At 33.3% G+C, this 17,627-nt stretch overlaps 1 protein-coding gene and 1 pseudogene across 2 annotated transcripts; one reads left to right on the forward strand and one right to left on the reverse strand.

Moving 5' to 3' along the window:
- Positions 1-1,648: 1,648 nt before the first annotated feature.
- Positions 1,649-2,757, reverse strand: LOC146917565 (NAC domain-containing protein 83 pseudogene; annotated as a pseudogene). Its single transcript, XR_015016671.1, has 3 exons — positions 2,524-2,757; positions 2,048-2,337; positions 1,649-1,979 (listed from the first exon to the last, which is right to left on the reverse strand). The product of XR_015016671.1 is annotated as an NAC domain-containing protein 83 pseudogene (transcript).
- A 3,483-nt stretch (positions 2,758-6,240) lies between these two features.
- Positions 6,241-15,584, forward strand: LOC146917566 (F-box protein CPR1-like). The gene is made up of 2 exons (XM_085721894.1): positions 6,241-8,046; positions 14,834-15,584. Exons 1-2 carry the CDS (start codon positions 7,511-7,513, stop codon positions 15,582-15,584), a joined length of 1,287 nt encoding a protein of 428 aa, XP_085578020.1. The 5' UTR covers positions 6,241-7,510.
- Positions 15,585-17,627: the final 2,043 nt, after the last annotated feature.

The following is a 17,627-nucleotide window of genomic DNA, read 5'->3' on the forward strand; positions in this document are numbered from 1 at the left end:
AAAGAATTAAATATGGAATCGGTTTTAAATCATTTGTGATTATAAGTTTTAAATGAATGCTCCTTAAAAAAAAAAGAATGAAGACAAAGATATGGCGTTGTAATATTTTTTCTCTAAAAAATATAATAATTTAATAATCTTTAATTAGAATATTGTTTTTAATAATAGTATGAATTCATTTAAATATTTCATAAGGATGAAGGAAATTAAACTAAAAAAAATCAAAAACACTATATACTAACACAAGGTCTTGTTTTTACTTTTTATTTATACGCACATCAATTAATTAACTTTGTCCACTCAAATATCTATTTTTTTAATTATAAGGGTGTGTTTGTTTCAAGTTTATCAAATTTAATCCTAGGAATAACATTCCTTGGAATATAAAGATGGGAAATTTATTCCAAGGTATTTAGAAAAAAGATGTTTGGTTAACATTATAATATTCCAAGGAACCTTAAAAATAGGGATTATAATAGGTAATTAGAGATAATTTTATTCCCATCTTCATGGGAACTTTATTCCCACCCTTTTCCTTGGGAAAACTTTTCTATTCCCAGGAATACTTTATACCCGGGAATAAAATTTAGTAAACTTGTAACAAACATAGGCATATGTATTTTTATGATTTTATTCCTGGGAATCTACAAATATAACTTGAAACAAACACACCCTAAAATATTAGTTTTGTTGTTGTCTGTTTTAAATAAATCAAAGGAGCCATAAAAACAATATTTTTTTTTGGTATATACAAAAGAAAATAGAAACATGAATAGAGATTCGATCAAAAACAAAGAATATAGAAACAAACACCAAAAGAAATTTTTTAAAGAGAATATGCATAGAAAATAACAACATAAGAAATCACAATAAAAAGCAACATAAGAATAATAAATCTTAAACAAACAATAAAAATTCAGAAATAAACAAATAAAAGAAAAGGGAATGCGATTGAAAACGATGGTTTTTTATGGGAGGAAGATGTAGATGAAAACAATGAAAAACACATTGTCTCTATATATTGGGAAAAAAATCATGTCATAATCAATTTTGATTGGCTCATTAAAAATAAATGAGTCATAATCCATTTTGATTGGCTAATAAAAAACAAATGATTCAATATCCATTTTGATTGGTTGATAGAAAAGCATTAAATGAGATGAAGAGCAAGAAGATGGCATATGTACTATCGCTTATAGATGTATCCTTTTGTATTATATAAAGATAAAGATGCCTTTGACCAAGCCAAAACATTAGGGAAGTGATAAGACTAAATGAGTCATGAGAGATTTAAGGAATTTTAGTTAGCAAGATGGGAGAATAACAAAACGTGAGGAACCATTATTTTCAAGAAAATTAATGACTCATGTCAAAAAGTAGTGACACATATTTAATAATAATAATAATAATAATAATAATAATAATAATAATAATAATAATAAAAACAAATATTTCTCAACAAAAATATTTTTCATATTTCTTATTTAAAGAAAAACAAATTAAACTTTTGAAATATCTTCAAATTTACAACATACTCTTGAATTGAGAGCTCATTTTGGGACATTTGAGATAATTACTACTTACATAGACATAGACAGACCTAATAATAATAAAGACAATTTAAAAAGGGAGAGAGACTTAATGACTATTAATTAACAAAAAAAGAAGGGGAGGGGGGGGGGGGGGGGGGGGGGGGGGGGGGGGGGTGGATTAAGCATAGAGGATGCGAGCACCGTGAATGAGTTACTGCTGTCTTCATTTTCATGTTCATTTGTGATTGAGGAGGAGGATGCATCAGAATTGTTCTTCTTCACTGCCAAGAAATCATAGAAAACAACCACCTTTGAACTTTAAGCTGAAGCTGAGTTCTTCTTCACCTCACCAAAGTTGTTGCCACTGCTTGGCTTCACTCCTTTCACTCCATTTTTAGCACCAGCTCTCCTCTTCAGAAATATGCGACACAGAACCCAATTTTCATTCTGCAGAACCCAATTCATTCATATTAATAATAATTCAAGTCACACTAATGACAACACCTTTAAATTACAAAACCCAAATACATATTCAAAGAAAGACTGCCCAAGGGATTGGAGTGAGAGGAAGTGAGGTGATATTCATTCATGATCCAATCAGTTCTGGAACTATGAGGTGGTTTGCATCTGTAGAAAACAAGAGTTTTCTTCATGCCAACAACTTCATGAGTCTTTGAATTCATGATTTGTTTGTCCAAACCAGTTGCTTTCCAGTAACCAGAGTTTGTAGCCCTGTTGGATTGGTTCCCATTTGGATACTTGGCTTCTTTTGTACTGAAAAAGTACCTCTCTTGTTCCATATCACCTAAAAGAACAACACACACTCAAATCAATCCACATGACATTGTTTGCAGTAGTAGTACGTGGTAGTAGAAGTTATCATGTTCCGGTGTCTGAATGTGTCAGTGTCCATGTTGTGTCCGATGTTTGTGTCTGTGCTTCATTAAGCTATGATTATAAATGAACGAAAAAGAAAAGAAAGGTTACATACCAGGTAAATCCCAGGATCAGACTTGCAAAGATCAACTTCAGGAATGATGGAAGCAGGTAAAGGGAAAGAGAAGACCTTACGCTTCAAGTATTGAACAACAAGTTCTTCATCTGTTGGGTGAAAACGGAAACCTGGTAGCAATCTCACTTCACCATTCTTCACAAAATTCATCTTCTCCATCTTATCTTCTTTTTCTTTACAGATAAAGGGCATGGAGAAGAGTGAAATGAAGTGTGTCTTCTTTTATAGTAAGACGAAGATGAAGATGAAGATGAAAAAGAATAAGACGACATTTGTTTGAGTTGAGTGGCGTAAACTATACTCAACTCTTCTCTTTTCACTTTCACGTTTTCTCTTAACTATCCTTTCTTTAACTCATTCATTTCTAAACAAAGCTACTCTCACACTTAACCATATAGATTAGATTAAATTAAAATAGTGTCTCGTTAACCCATGTTCTCGGGACACTAATCAAAGAACTAAAAGTAGAAAGAAAAGTCAAGTTTTACGAACATTTTTTTAACTTTCAAAAAGTATAATACATAATTTCTAATACAATATTTCCTTTTATAATTCTTTAACCAGTGTTCCGGGAGCACCGGTTAACATTTTCCATTAAAATAATATACCTAAATAATGACAAGCCAAATTAGGAAATTGTAAAATATCAATCAAAATTGATGGATTTTACCCCAAAAAATTAATACTAAATACTCCCTCCGTCCCATATTATAAGCAAAAAAAAAAAATCACACTTATTAAGAAAACTAAAACATAGTAGTTTGCAACATAGTTACTTGTGTTATCTTTGAAATAAGTTTTATAAGAAGATGTAAAAACAATTTTCATTGGTTATTGGTTATTGAGAAAATGAAATAGAGAGCAAATTGAATCCACTTTGCATTTAATTTTCCTTTGGAAAAAATAATTTTTTGAAACAGCATATTTAAATACGATAAAAGTTATTCTTTTTTGCTTATAATTTGGGACAAAGAAAATGAGCTTTTTTACTTATAATTTGGGACGGAGGGAGTATATGTTATAAATGGTATTATATAGTCATAACTGACTTAGTTTATAAGAAATCGTAAAATCGCAATCAAAATCGATGGATTTTGTTTATTTCGGAATTCTACTATGAATTTGAGTCGTTGAAGGTGAAGAAAGTCGCAAAATCCTGGATTTTAAGATTTAAGTTGGGATTTTGACAACAATGGTTAGTTCAATTGATTTAGTTAAAGGATAAAAAGTTGAGTTTAAACTCAGCCAAAATAGAAAAATTAATCTAACATATCATTAAAAAAACCTTAAAAACATTATTACTATAATTTCTTTTTAGCAAAGTTTATTATTACTATCATATATATGAAAATGAAAAGCAACCGATATTCCTAATAGTACGCTTTTATTAGAAAATAAAGACAGAATGTACCCCAAAAAAAAGGGTATGGAAGAAAGTAAAGTAAGTATATAGGGAGAGAGGTGAAGTCATCTTATGTCATTGGGTACAGCTGGAAGTGACCCAAAATCCAGCAGCAGCATTAAATGGTAGAAGAATGCCGTTCACACTTCACTCAATGCTAAGAAACACTAGTAATTTACTAATATAATCTCATCGGCAGTTAACTGCCGATGAATTTTAACCGGCGGTAGTTAACTGTCGATGAACATTTACGTCTTTTTCTGGTGTGTTTCAGCCTTGTTTAAAGTGTAAACAACAATTTTTTGTTTGAACAAAAATACGCAATTGACCCTTATTTGAGCCATTTCACTTTTATAGGGAACAAGTGACTTTGCTCTGGTTGATGATATAGCACGTCACATAACACATTACCTTTCATGCAAATTGCTACTCAACCCAACGCCCCCTCAAAAGAGGCAACTCTTCATTTTGTAATTTACTACTTTACGTGTTGAATATCCAATCAATCGTAGAAGAGTCGAGGTTCGACTTTAGTCACAACATTCAGTCTAACAATTTTGGTATTTTTATCAATTAAATTAAAACTTATAGATCCTGAATAAATATATTTTTACCATTAGATTAATAAGTCTAGCTCTTAAATCAAATGAAATATAATATGACATTGATTCATGTTAAAAAAATATATTAATATAGGGTGTAAAACCAATATAGTTATGCACATTAGATAAAGCATAAACAACTCAACTCAACTCAATCACAAAACTCTTGCAATTTGCTATTGCTACTATTGTTGCTCATGGTAACTTGATGCTCACTCATGTATCAAATAATGGATTAATTTATCCAAGTTTTTACTGGGTTATAGCTATACATTTCACTACTAGAAAATATAAGATTGGATAAATGCCTAAATCCCCTGCCACCAATACAGGTTAAGCCCCTAAGACAATTGGTACAAATTTATAGGTTAAACTTCAAATAAAATAAAAAAATTAAATATGTCTCGTTCTTGTATATTTTGGTTTTGGCCCTTGTAAACTTTTTCCCGGCTCCGTCCCTGCCAAGTTCAAAACCGTAACACTTTTGGTCTTTGACATAACCTTCTATTAAAAATATGCCAACTTGGTATTTAACATTTTGAACCTTAATTAAAGCTTAATTTTTATTTTATAATAAAGTTCCAACTAAGGACAATCTTAAATTAAGAGGGATAAACTTCAATTCGTCTGTGTACTGTATAGGCGGTAGTGGAAACCTTGAAACCGTAAATCATCTTTTTAATTTTTCTATGTTATCAGTTGTGTGGAGCGAGTCTTTGAAGTGGCTGGATTTTTCGTGCGCCCTCACAAATGGGGGTCCCGAACACCTCGTTCATTTCAATGTTCTAGCTCTTGACAATTTCACATTTATTAAGATATCTTTGGTGTGTTGTTAATGATTTCTGTCCCTGCATTTTCTTTATGGCTTCCTGCATAATTGTGGTGATATGTTGTTGATATACATTATCTGCTCCCAATTTTTTAATATGAACTACTATTGTGATTTTTAGAAATGGAAGGTTGTTCAACAAAGTGCTCTTACCGCGTTTTGTTTTCCTTATGTATTCAATTCTCAACAATTTTTGGGTCTTAATATTGGTTTTCTGGTTTGCTTGATTTTGAAATGCTTCCAGTTTATGATAATTTCTATTATTCTATATTGGATTTTAGGAAATTTTAAAAAGCATTGTTGTTTTCCTTTAAGTTTCGAGAATTTCATTACAGAATATGATATGTTTGTTCCTTCTCGATTTTCTCTTATCTGAGAAATGTTTATGACGATATTTTCTGCCACTTACTTTAATCATTTTGATCTTCCGCAACAAGTGTCCACGCACACACACTCTCAAAAGGTTGCCTCCTCTTTTATGTATTATAGATCCAACCTATATAATGCCATTAAGCTTGACATTTATTGGTTCCAACTCTCATGGTTTCTAGCTGTGCATGGATTATTCTATCGTCGACTCTCATGGTTTGTTGCATTTTTATGCGGAGAACCAGACACAGGAAAAAGGGATGGATGGAGATGATATGTGAGACATGAGAGTTGAAGAGATAAGTTGGGAGACGAAAAAACAAACTCAAAAGTTATATTTTTAAAGTAGGTTAGTTTTAAATATTGCAAAGTCTAGCATGAATCCACTTGTAAGTGTATTGTTTTTATTGTTAATGTTTATTCTGTAATTTTTTTTGTCGGTTATATTATATTGATATAATCTTAGAGTGCAATGGATCCGCACTAAAGGTATAAAACATGCTCTACACACATTACACATACCATATCGCCACACAATATTTTGTCATGTTCCAATACAATTTTTATGGCAAGGAATCTATTTTTTAGTGGTAGGCATTGAACTCGGTATCCTCACACACACTGCACACCAACCACTTGCGTTAAAGTGCGGAACTATTGTTGCCAGTAATCTTTTTACTCTTTCAATCATTTACGAACATGGCACTTATATAATAGCAGTTATTGCAGAAAGGTTCCGCAGATCCTATTGTTTCAGATATTGCAAGACCATCAATTTCCATTTTGTTATGATCTTCAAAGTTGTTGTAATTGCTAAAGTGATCCATTATTCAATTTCAGACCTCGAAGAATGAGCTGCAAAAGCACCCTTCATTTTCTCCATTAACAGAACAGAAAAGGTACATTTTATGTTTAAGAGAAGTAAATCATATGACATATGTAGCACCGACACAACATCGGCCCATATTATTATATTTAGTTAATTCTTGTTTCAAATTATGATTGATGCCGAGGTATCACTTCCACGTCTGATATCTGTGTCTATGACAAACTGTTTGGTTACACCTGTTTTCAAGATCATCACATTATGTATATTACATGTAAATTTTGCAGTATAAATTATCTATTTATTTTACACATAGACCTAAATTGAGCTTGCCCTTTGTAACTTCAAACAAAATTATAGTATTAATGACTACCGCCGCTTTTGATTACATTGAATTATTTCGGTTTTGTCACTATTACTGGTGTGAACATGTTAATGTTGAGATTGGTGTCCATGTATATATGTGTGTTCTTCATACGTCACTAATGTTGCAAGTACCTATGAAACACTAAACAGGACACGTCATTGATACATACACTTGTAATAATTAGAAAGAAATCGAGTAATTATGTGTAGGTATCGTGAAGTTGTACCCTGGACACAACAGTGTCTGTGCTACAACTAGCTTTACCAGCAGTTACATCTATAGCTTGAAGGTTTCATTCATTTTGTTGATATTGTTTCAAGACTGACATTTCCAATGTTTTAAATGTATGCAGAAACAATATGGAATCGCCAATTATATATAATTTATGATGTCAATGCCTTTTCTTCCCCTTCTAAAGTTAGGGGTAGCTTGTTTCATTACTCTAGCAAAAACACCAGTAAATTCGCTTGGGTTACTACTGCTCTCAAAACTAATTCATTTTGAGTGAGACAAACGAGAGTGGAATTACGTGTGTACGGGTGAATTTGCAGATCTACGATTGCGATTTGCAATGGATAAGAAAACTGTGTTTGCAACAAAGGGAAAGGTGAGAAACTATATAATCGATGATATTGCCTTATCCATTCTATCGAAATTGTCTCTTAAATCTTTGAAACGATTTGGATGCGTTCGTAAATCTTGGTATATCTTATTTGAAAATACTCATTTCATGAACATGTTCCGCAACAATTTCTTATCTAATTTGCACTGTGGTCCTTATTACGACGGAGCATCTCTACTCTTACAGTTGAATGACCCCTATTACGAAGATGGTTTTTATTCTCTTTCTGGTGAGAGGTTTGAGAATAAGGTGAAATTAGATTTCTCAAATCCATTCGCAAACCTATACAATTTTCGTATTTTTGGTTTTGGTAGTATTAATGGTATACTTTGTCTCTATGAGTACGATCATTCGGACAAAATTTTATTGTTGATGCCAGAAACCCAGTCAATCAAGATCCTTCCTTCTTACAACATTGATTCAGTTAAGTGGTTTATCCCAGATGATGTTAAGGATTTTGTTGATGTTCGTATTATTTCCCATGTGTTCATGGATTTGGTTATGACCATGTTCGTATTTTTCTTGTTTTCACCAAGAGGTATATGACTGTGGTTGTTGAGATATTACATTTTATGCAAACTGGCTTGTCAATTGTGCATATCACAATTATTGTCAATTAAATTATGAAATAAATTGATCTTGCTTTATCAATTTTGTTTTTAATGTTTAGTCTCTTTCCATTTGCAAACAGATTTGATTTCTATATGAAAAGAATTAATGTTGGATGTTGCATTGTTTTTTGAATTTCATACACAAGTGCTCAAAAGTAGACTATTGCAGAGTATGCTCTATCTTATTCTTTGCCAATTTTTTCTTACAAAGTATTCTGATGCCAATTCTTTTTTGCTGAACGTTCTTAGTAGCTTTGGTTTCAATGAAGCTTTCCGTTGCTGGATTCATTTGATTCCGTTGATTAGCATCATATGAAGTTCAGCCAATAACAATTTCTGAAAGTCTGTCTTTAGGCAATACCAATGTATAATTCTCCCTTTTGTATGGTTTCTTCTTTAATAACATTTTCTTTGAATTTCTTTTTGATGCATATATCTCTCTCACACAAATTGCCTTTTAAGATAGGAATTGTTTAAATTGTCTTATCATAAATTGTGTAACTTCTTCTTTACCAGTTTAAAGCGGAATAACGAGAAATTGCAGAGTTTCACTCCTAGAAGGGGTTTGACTGAGACAAGGTGACTCAATGTATGTATCCTTACCTCTAAGAATGGCGAGCTATTTCCCACTTGTTCTTTGTCGATGAATGTCTCTTGTTCACTCAAGCAAAATCCTCCTATGCATAATTGGTCTAAGTTCTACATAAATTTCACCATGCTGTTGACCTTTAACTAAATGTCCACAAATGGAAAATACCTAGGATTTCTTATGTTATTAAGAGTAAAATATTCCGACTTAGCCATTATCATGGTTAATCTGTAGGTTTGGAGGGTAGGGAGCGTCACTTTTGCTTAATCTGTAGTTTCTGCTATGAACAGAACTGTAATCAGCCTTTGATCACCCCCTTGTACTAAAATGCAGGTACATACTGCATTGTTATGTCTTATGCTCTTCGCTGTGATTTCTTGAAGATAACATCCTAGCCGCATTCTATCAGATATCACAACGTTATTTTATAGGAACCAATAAATGCATTGCTTGATGTTATTGATAGAAGTTTGTCTTCCGCTGACAAATGCACTAGTATGTAACCCGCCATTGTTCCACGAACAACATTTTGAGCTGTAAGTGTGAAGTACACATTGTCATAAGACAATTTGTGGCAGTGATAGTAGGTGATGGTCTAGATAGTTCAACCCGTAATCTCATTTTCTTTTGCATTCCAAATCAAAATTAACAAACTGCGCCTGTTCTAGCTTAGCGGCTTAGTTTTATATTAATTTGAAGGGCAAAGCATCGCAAAGTGCTGCTTAGGCATCATAGTTCCTTTGCATTTTAATGTGCAGTTGCCTGTCAGCCTTTTTTGTTACATTCACTCTTTTACTTTTGATTTTTACTTTGAGCTGTGTACTTTTAACGTTTCAATCTTCGAGGATTATTTTTCCTGTTAAAAAGGGTAGGCAGCTGACTTTAACTCAGTCATCAAATAACTATTCCTGGTCCTGGTGGACTTTATGAATATATACATATAAAGTGTTGTTTGTTGTAATAGATGTCTTTTGCTTGGCAACTGTATAAGATGTTATAGCGCAATTTAATCACATTTTGGCAGCAAGAATGATACTCTTTTGGTAAACTCTCATGTTTTGTTGCATTATTATGGATGTCAAGGGTTCCAATTGCTTGCTGATTGTTATTTTTATTTCGTTATCGATGCATTAAAAGCAATATATATATATATATTAGAGTTATCATTTTTGTCCTTCCGTAACCATAAGACATGGTTGTCAAAAACTCAGCCTGACATGATTATTATTGTATTAGTTTATTATGTTTCATCTCGTTACTTGTATGCTCAATAATCAGAATGGATTCTGGTCTGTCCATAAATGAACTTTGTAAGTTTGAATGTACTGTCCATGTTTAGTGGCAACCATTGAATTCTGTACGGACAAGTATATTGAGTCTCTACTTGAATAATGTGGGAAATAGTAATGAATTGTGATGGTGTAGAATTACAGTTTCTTCAAATTTGTCTGTTCAGCTAATATAATGATCGTGATATAATATTATTATCTCTTTGATTGATCTAACTTGCGAAATTTGACAGGAGCGCGGTTTCAGATGATCTGTAATACCCATACTAAACGTACCTAGGAAGTTTAGCATGTGCATTTATTTTGTACTGGATACATTAAAAATTTACAACAGAAAAACTTCGAATGAATATCTTATACAACAATGTGTGTTCATACAATAATAAAGTAACACAACTTTTCTAAAATAATGAATGTGTCCTTGCATATCCATATCATCCTGCAGCGGGTACGAACGAACACTTGCTGATACATCCATTCGGCTACTAGCTTGCCATCCAACCTATTAATCTGAAAGAAATAAGGATTGGGATGAGACATAATGTCTCAGTGAGTTCCACCTAATCCTAGGCTATAGGTAACCTCAGGGGAAACCTACGGTCACCACGTGTCTACAATACAACCTGCCGGTTGATTATACGTGTGTGGGGACTTGCTTTCCTAGACGGTCGTGCATATTAGGGCCGTCATAAGATTCTTCTTACCTTGTTATAGGCTTCACTTCTTATACGTGTCATGGCGGTTAAGGGGATTCTAGGACCGATTTGCCGAGATTACGCTATACGTATCGAGGCCTAAGCATAACATAATCATGACACGATTCTAAACCGGACGATTAGGGGAAACCTAGGATCGTCATCGGCATAGCTTTCTTTATACTTGCTCTATGCATTAACTACGTTGTATCTAACAACATATTCTATCTTGTTATCATGCTAGTTCTTGACGATCTACGCCAAGGCTCTACTAATTCTTGACGATCTACGTCAAGGCTCTAAGACATAGCATAAACATGTCTAATAAATATGCATAGTCAGATTCATTGATTATGTTAGCGTGTAACAACAATTATTATCTGAGTTCATTTTTACGGAGAGCCTCGGGGTGGAGTAAACCTGAGCGCAATCCATATCTAACCGATGGAAACCTATCTAAGGTATAACCAACGGCACTCCCTCAGTGGTGTGCGGGTTCCTTACGGCTAACCCCGTTTCACCTAGTGGAAACCTCTTACGTCCAACCTAATGTGGATCACAAGAGACATGACACCTACATTTGTTAAAGCTTTCTATGTGAATAGATATCTAATCGCTTCACAGCTTTAATAAAGTCTGAGTCTATAGATGCATGAGTATTAAATTTATACTTACTATCTATTTTACCTCGGATCCTTAAACGATCCCTCTAGAGGTAAACTAAATGCTTGCTTAACTTTCTATGTGAAAAGATATCTAATCAATTCACGTCTTGCCATACTCATATGAAACTTAGCTCCTATGCGAAGATAATATTCTATACCACTTCGCGTCTTATCAAGCATATACTAATGCATAGCATTCTAATCTTTACTAACTATTCTAGTTCTTGACAAGCTATGTCAAGGCTTTACTTTCATTCCCTTGCCTAGTTCTTTGCTACCCGAGTAATTCGGCTTACTCTCTTGAATCACTCTTGTCATTCACGTTAAGATTGCCATGATTTTCATTTCAAGAATCGTTTGATGTTATGTGCATTGCCTAGATGTTGTTTTGGGGTTATAAAGTTGTAAAACGTTGAAAGAAAAGCTTCAGTATATGCACCACGGACCCTAGAATGGACCAACAGGCCAAAAGCATGTTGGCCAAACCAGAGAGCTGCGCTAATAGCGCCCCTGGAGCGTGGCTCATCCTGAAGAATTTCGCTATTAGCGTAGATTTCGCTAATAGTGCAATTCTTCGGGTCTGTGGTACCAAATCTGCAATTTTTGACCCCAAAACTCATTCAAATCAATCCTGCAATGCACCATAATCATCCAGCAACATATATATATACATTTATAAACATATTCCATGGCAAACTAACAAGTAATCAACAAGAATTTATCAAAAGTACATTAAGGTTCTAAACCTCTCATAAACATAAATCACTACTTTTTATCATGAATTTACACAACCAAGGGAAGGTAAACTATCTATGGAACTCACCTAATCATGTTTCTTGCATCTATTCAAGCTTCAAGCCCAAACCCTAGGTTTTGATCCAATTCTTGATCCTTAGCTTTCAAACCAAATCATGCTTTAATCCTTTCCCTTATGTGTTTCTTGCTTGCTAAGCTGCCTTAATCCATGCTTGATCATGATTTGGAAGAAGTTTGGATGATTTAGAGAGGAGAGGGAGGGCGCATGGTAGAGAGAAGGAGGAGAGAACTCTTTCTCTCAAAACCTAGAGAGAGAAAGAAGAAGGAATTATGAGGTTTCCACCCCCAAAATCACTTATATACTCCCTTGTGCGAGATTACTTAAATGCCCTTCGTCTTGGTTGCGATTAACCTGACACTGATATATAAACCCCTGCTTGACTGATATTTCATAAAAACATCTTTCGTCGTACTTGACTTCCTGTAACACTTAATCTCTGATATCTAGCTCATACCTGACTTATGCCATTAATAGACATTTCCATTACCCTTACTTTCCATGAACATTGTCCTCTGACGCGTCTGACGGGTAATATTCCGATACTGACAAGCGGGATATTACATGATCTAAGATTATATACTTGTGTAAATTTGTGCTAACTCATTGGACAAGTTGGTAGATTTATATTGTTTTAGTAGCGACGTCGGTTGATGACATTAGCCACAATTTCTTGTTGATCTTTATTCTCTCCCTGTAATCTTCTACTACGTTATAAACGGTATATATTATATAGTTATCATTTTGGTCCTTCCATGTCCATAATTTGAACATATGCTAATAAAATCATGAAAATGAATGAGAAATCAACAATTTTGCTACTCTAAAAAGATTTTGGATTCTACAATTTGAAAGCACGAAACACACTTTTCGGATTCCAAAATCTGAACCATACAAGTGCGAAAGAAAAAAATGAGATACACTGATCCGGTCGTTGGACACTGTCAGTGGTGCTTATCGAGTACTCACATCAGGGCCACCCACCACTATGCATGTCCCAGTGGCTTTACTTTGGAGGAAGGACGTTCCATTGAAGGTTTCCGTGTTTGCTTGGCGCCTTTTTCGGCATAGGTTGTCCACTAAGATAAACCTGTTCCGTAGATGCATTATTACTTCTGAGGCTCAACTGTGTCTCTGGCTGTGGGCAATAGGAATCAGAGACTCGCTTATTTTTGTCTTGTAATTTTTTGGCCAGTTATGGCAGTTGGTTAGGAATTGGCTTGGTGTTTACTCAGCGGATCCTTCTAATATTGTGGATCATTTCTATCAGTTTGATACTTATTCCGGCTATGGCATATCTCGATGCTCTCTTATGCACCTGATTTGGTTTGCTTGTTTGTGGTTTTTATGGAAGGAAAGAAATGTCAGGTTGTTTCAAAATAAAGAAAATTCTCTGACTGAGATATTGGAGAATATTAAACTTCTTTCCTTCTGGTGGTTTAAAGCTAAATCTGTAAACTTTTATTATAGCTTTCACAATTGGTGCCAAAACCCTTTCTTATGTGCGGGTATTGACTATATTATTTTTCTTTTGGCTGAACTCTTGTTGTATCTTTCGGTTGTCTTAGATGGTACATCTTGTGCCGTCTAGATAGTCCGTAGTTTTGTGTTAATATATCATTTTGATTTCTTAAAAAAAAAATTGAAAACACTTGTATTGAGCAAATGTATACCAACCTCGAAATATGAAGCATATAAAATTGAAATTTAAGGATTATATTTTTTTTATAATAAATTGGGATCAAACTTCCCCAAATATTTTTATAGGAAGAACTTAAATATATGTTGTCATGTGATCAACCACATGACAAACTAGAGAATCACATTAACCTTGTCAGTGTTCAATAATAAAAAAAAAAAAAACTAAGTGTAAAATGTGACAAAATTACTAACGTGTTTGTATTTTTTTTTGTGACAGAATTAAAATCTTATTTATTTTTTTAAGGCTATATAAAAGGAATTATAAAAGGAAAAAAAAAAAAGAAAAAAAAAAGAGTAGTAGAAACCCTAACATACACCAGTCTCCAAAATTTCTTCATAGCTATGAACGCTAATCAAAGCATTTCTTATCTTAAATCAATGGAGAAGAAGAAATCAGTGTCTGCTGTGACGAATGAGAAGGTGAGCACATATATATCTGATGATCTTTCCTTCTCCATTCTATCAAAATTACCGCTTAAATCTTTCAAGCGTTTTCAATGTGTTCGTAAATCATGGTCTCTTTTATATGAAAACCATCACTTCATGAGCATATTTCGCAGCGATTTCTTATCTAATTCTCCCCGTTGTTCCTATTACAACGGATCATCTATCATCCTAATGGATTTCAAACACAACAAAGACGTTTTCTATTCTTTTACTGGTGAGAGGTTTGAGAATAAAGTGAAATTAGATTTATCAAATCCATTTAAAGAAAATTTAGATGTTGAAATACTTGGTTTTGGTAGTATTAGTGGCATACTTTGTCTCCATCGTCATTATTACGATAACAGTGATAATAAACAAATTGCATTGTGGAACCCAGTTACCCAAACAATCAAGTGTCTTCCTCCTAGTGAGATTGAGTTGGCTGGATTGTCTATCCCAGCTGACCATACGGATATTAGTAGTATTTATGTTATGACCCTTCTTCATGGATTTGGATATGACCATGCTATAAATGACTATAAAGTCATTCGGTATATAGAAGTTATGATAGAATTATCAGGTAGATGTGAGCTCGAAGATTATATATCTGTAGGCTTTTCGGGAACAAACATTGGGCCATCATGGGAGATATATAGCCTAAGAAGTGACTCGTGGAGAGAGATTCCTGTTGACATGCCTTATTCTTCGGATCGTATTGAGGGCACCCAAGTCTACATGGATAGAGTGTATCATTGGCTGTGTCAAAATAATTATGGATATGAATATGGATATTGGAAAAAACATAATATCCCATTTCAACCTAGTTTGGTAACGTTTTACTTGAGCAATGAAGTGTTCTGCATAACACCCATACCCTCAGATGTAGATGATTCTTTTGATGTTGAAACAAATTGGAGAAACTTGGCAGTGTTAAATGGGACCATTGCATTGATCTCATATTATGAAAAGACGACTACTTTTCACATATCAATTATGGGTGAGATTGGTGTGAAGGAATCATGGACCAATCTCTTCACTATTGGACCATTGCCTTGTGTTGAGTGTCCTATTGGAGTGGGTACGAAGGGGGAAATATTCTTCATAAGAAATGATGAGGAACTAGCTTGGTTTGATTTGAGTACCCAGATGATCGAGCAGCTTGGTTATAAAGCACAGAGTTTTCGTTGTAGGATAATAAATTACAAGGAAATCATTCTTCCAATTGAGGAATAGGTAGTTAATTGTTTTTATTGTTTTGCTTGTTGGGATGTCACAATTATTGTCAAGTAAACTAAGAAACTGTTTGATCTTGCTTTCACATTTTTATTTTGAATGTGTACGCTTGTTTTATTTCTCAGACGTCTATATCCAATAAAATGAATTGTCTTTTTCCTTTATTGAATGACCTTTAGTTTTATGTAGAAATAACTTATGTATGGAAAACTATATAATCTGATGAGCAACAAAAGTGTTTGCGTAGAAATAACAGATAGAGTTTTGGTAAATCGTGAACATGATTACCATTTCAAGTATCAACAATTTCGGTACTATCCTATGATGAGTTCTGAAAGGTTTTCACATTGAGTTAGCAAACGGAGACTCTTGTGTGCATTTGTTTTCCTACCCAGCTGGCTCCTTTTGATTTATTGTCTGTTCATTATTCATAATAGTTGTCACTGTTTTGTTCTGCTAGAATTTTTTTGGGTCTGAAGATGTCTTACAGACAAAGGACTGTGGCAGTAATTTTGGAAATGTGAAAGTCACGTCCGGTAACTTTGAAAAAAAGAGACTGACCCGCCAAAACAAATTTTGACTTCCAATTTTGACCTCAGTTTCGGCTAATTGGCATCCACCTGGTTCTTGACCCCCTTCGCATAGGTTCACAATATCCCCTACACCCGCTTAAACTTATTGGACAAGTTGGAAGCTGGATGATGTTCAGAAGACGCCACATCTTTGGTTAAACTGCTTGCTAATTGTTATCGTCACCCCGTTATACATCATTGTGCGTTATAAGCAGTATAGATTATAGAGCTGTCATTTCTTCTTACCATCCATGTTCATAAGAGATGGCTACGGGAAACTCAGCCTTCACTGATCAATATAATAGTTATAAATGACTTGTTCAGTGTACTACTTGAATAATTGAGGAGATAATGTCAGCGTTCATATACATCCTTTTCAGTTAAGTTTTGTAAATGTCGATTAATGTAATGTTCGTTCTTATCTGTTATATTTTTCTAGCTTAAATCCTACCGGAGAGGTTGGTGAGGAACGAAGCTTATATATGCCTATATGTAAATTTGTTTGGCATTGAATTTTCATTGATCAATATAGTTAGTTTTGACTTGCATGCTCAATAAATTGAATGGGGTTATGCTTTGTACATTTTTTGAGAGGTTAAGATTCAATACATGTTATTTTTTTTTGAAGGAAGATTCAATACATGTTATTATCATACTTTAAAAATTTAAAATATATTAATCATGTATATTCTCTACACAATCACTCTCCCAAAAAACATGGAAGATTTCTATTAAATAATAATATTCCAAAAAATTATTATTGAAGTATGGTTTTGTTGTAAGGGTAATTTTGTCATTTATATATCATATATATTTAGCTAGCATATCTAACATATATAATAGAATTATTTATTTACTTACGATTTTAAAACATGCATATAATTTTAAGTTTTTTTTTTATAATTTTAAGTTTGATATTGAGTAGTGATAATGGAATTTTTGAAACAAGTAAATTAAAATTATTTAACTATATATTTAATTTAGTATTTTCTATTAATATAAATTTTAAAATTAATTGTTTTTGACTTTCTTAGTGTATTTGGCTTCAATTCTAGAGCGACAAAAATTGATGTGGGAGATGTAGAATTATTTTTGACATGTTTGAATGCTTTCCATTATAATTGATTTTTTCACAAGAATTGATTCTACTTTAAGTTAAGAATTATAGATTTTAATCATAGAATTGATTTTTACACACAAATGGATACGTAAACTCATGTTTACATGAATCTATTTACACACAAATCATATTATCTATAACTAACTTACTTTATATTAGAATCAATTTCTCTGAAATTAATTTTTATCATCCAGAACTAAACATACACCTTAGACCATCTACAGTAAGGAGTTTCTCCCCTAATTTACATCATGCTAAATAGGCACCCCCATTGATGTCCTAGAAAAATGGGTGTCTATAGTGATGGGTGATTTTGTGGGCATCACTTCTCTCGTATTTTTTGTGGGGTCA

The sequence above is a fragment of the Medicago sativa genome, chromosome 6 (genome assembly GCF_051527215.1).
Source record: "Medicago sativa cultivar Bolivia chromosome 6, Bolivia_mono, whole genome shotgun sequence".
In the NCBI taxonomy this organism is placed as follows: Eukaryota; Viridiplantae; Streptophyta; class Magnoliopsida; order Fabales; family Fabaceae; genus Medicago; species Medicago sativa.

Bases quoted from the DNA above. Each gene is read 5' to 3' on its own strand.
- LOC146917566 (XM_085721894.1), top strand. From the start codon at position 7,511: ATGGATAAGAAAACTGTGTTTGCAACAAAGGGAAAGGTGAGAAACTAT. The intron at 8,047-14,833 runs GTTCATGGATTT...GGATATTAGTAG, and splicing joins GTTCGTATTATTTCCCATGT to TATTTATGTTATGACCCTTC.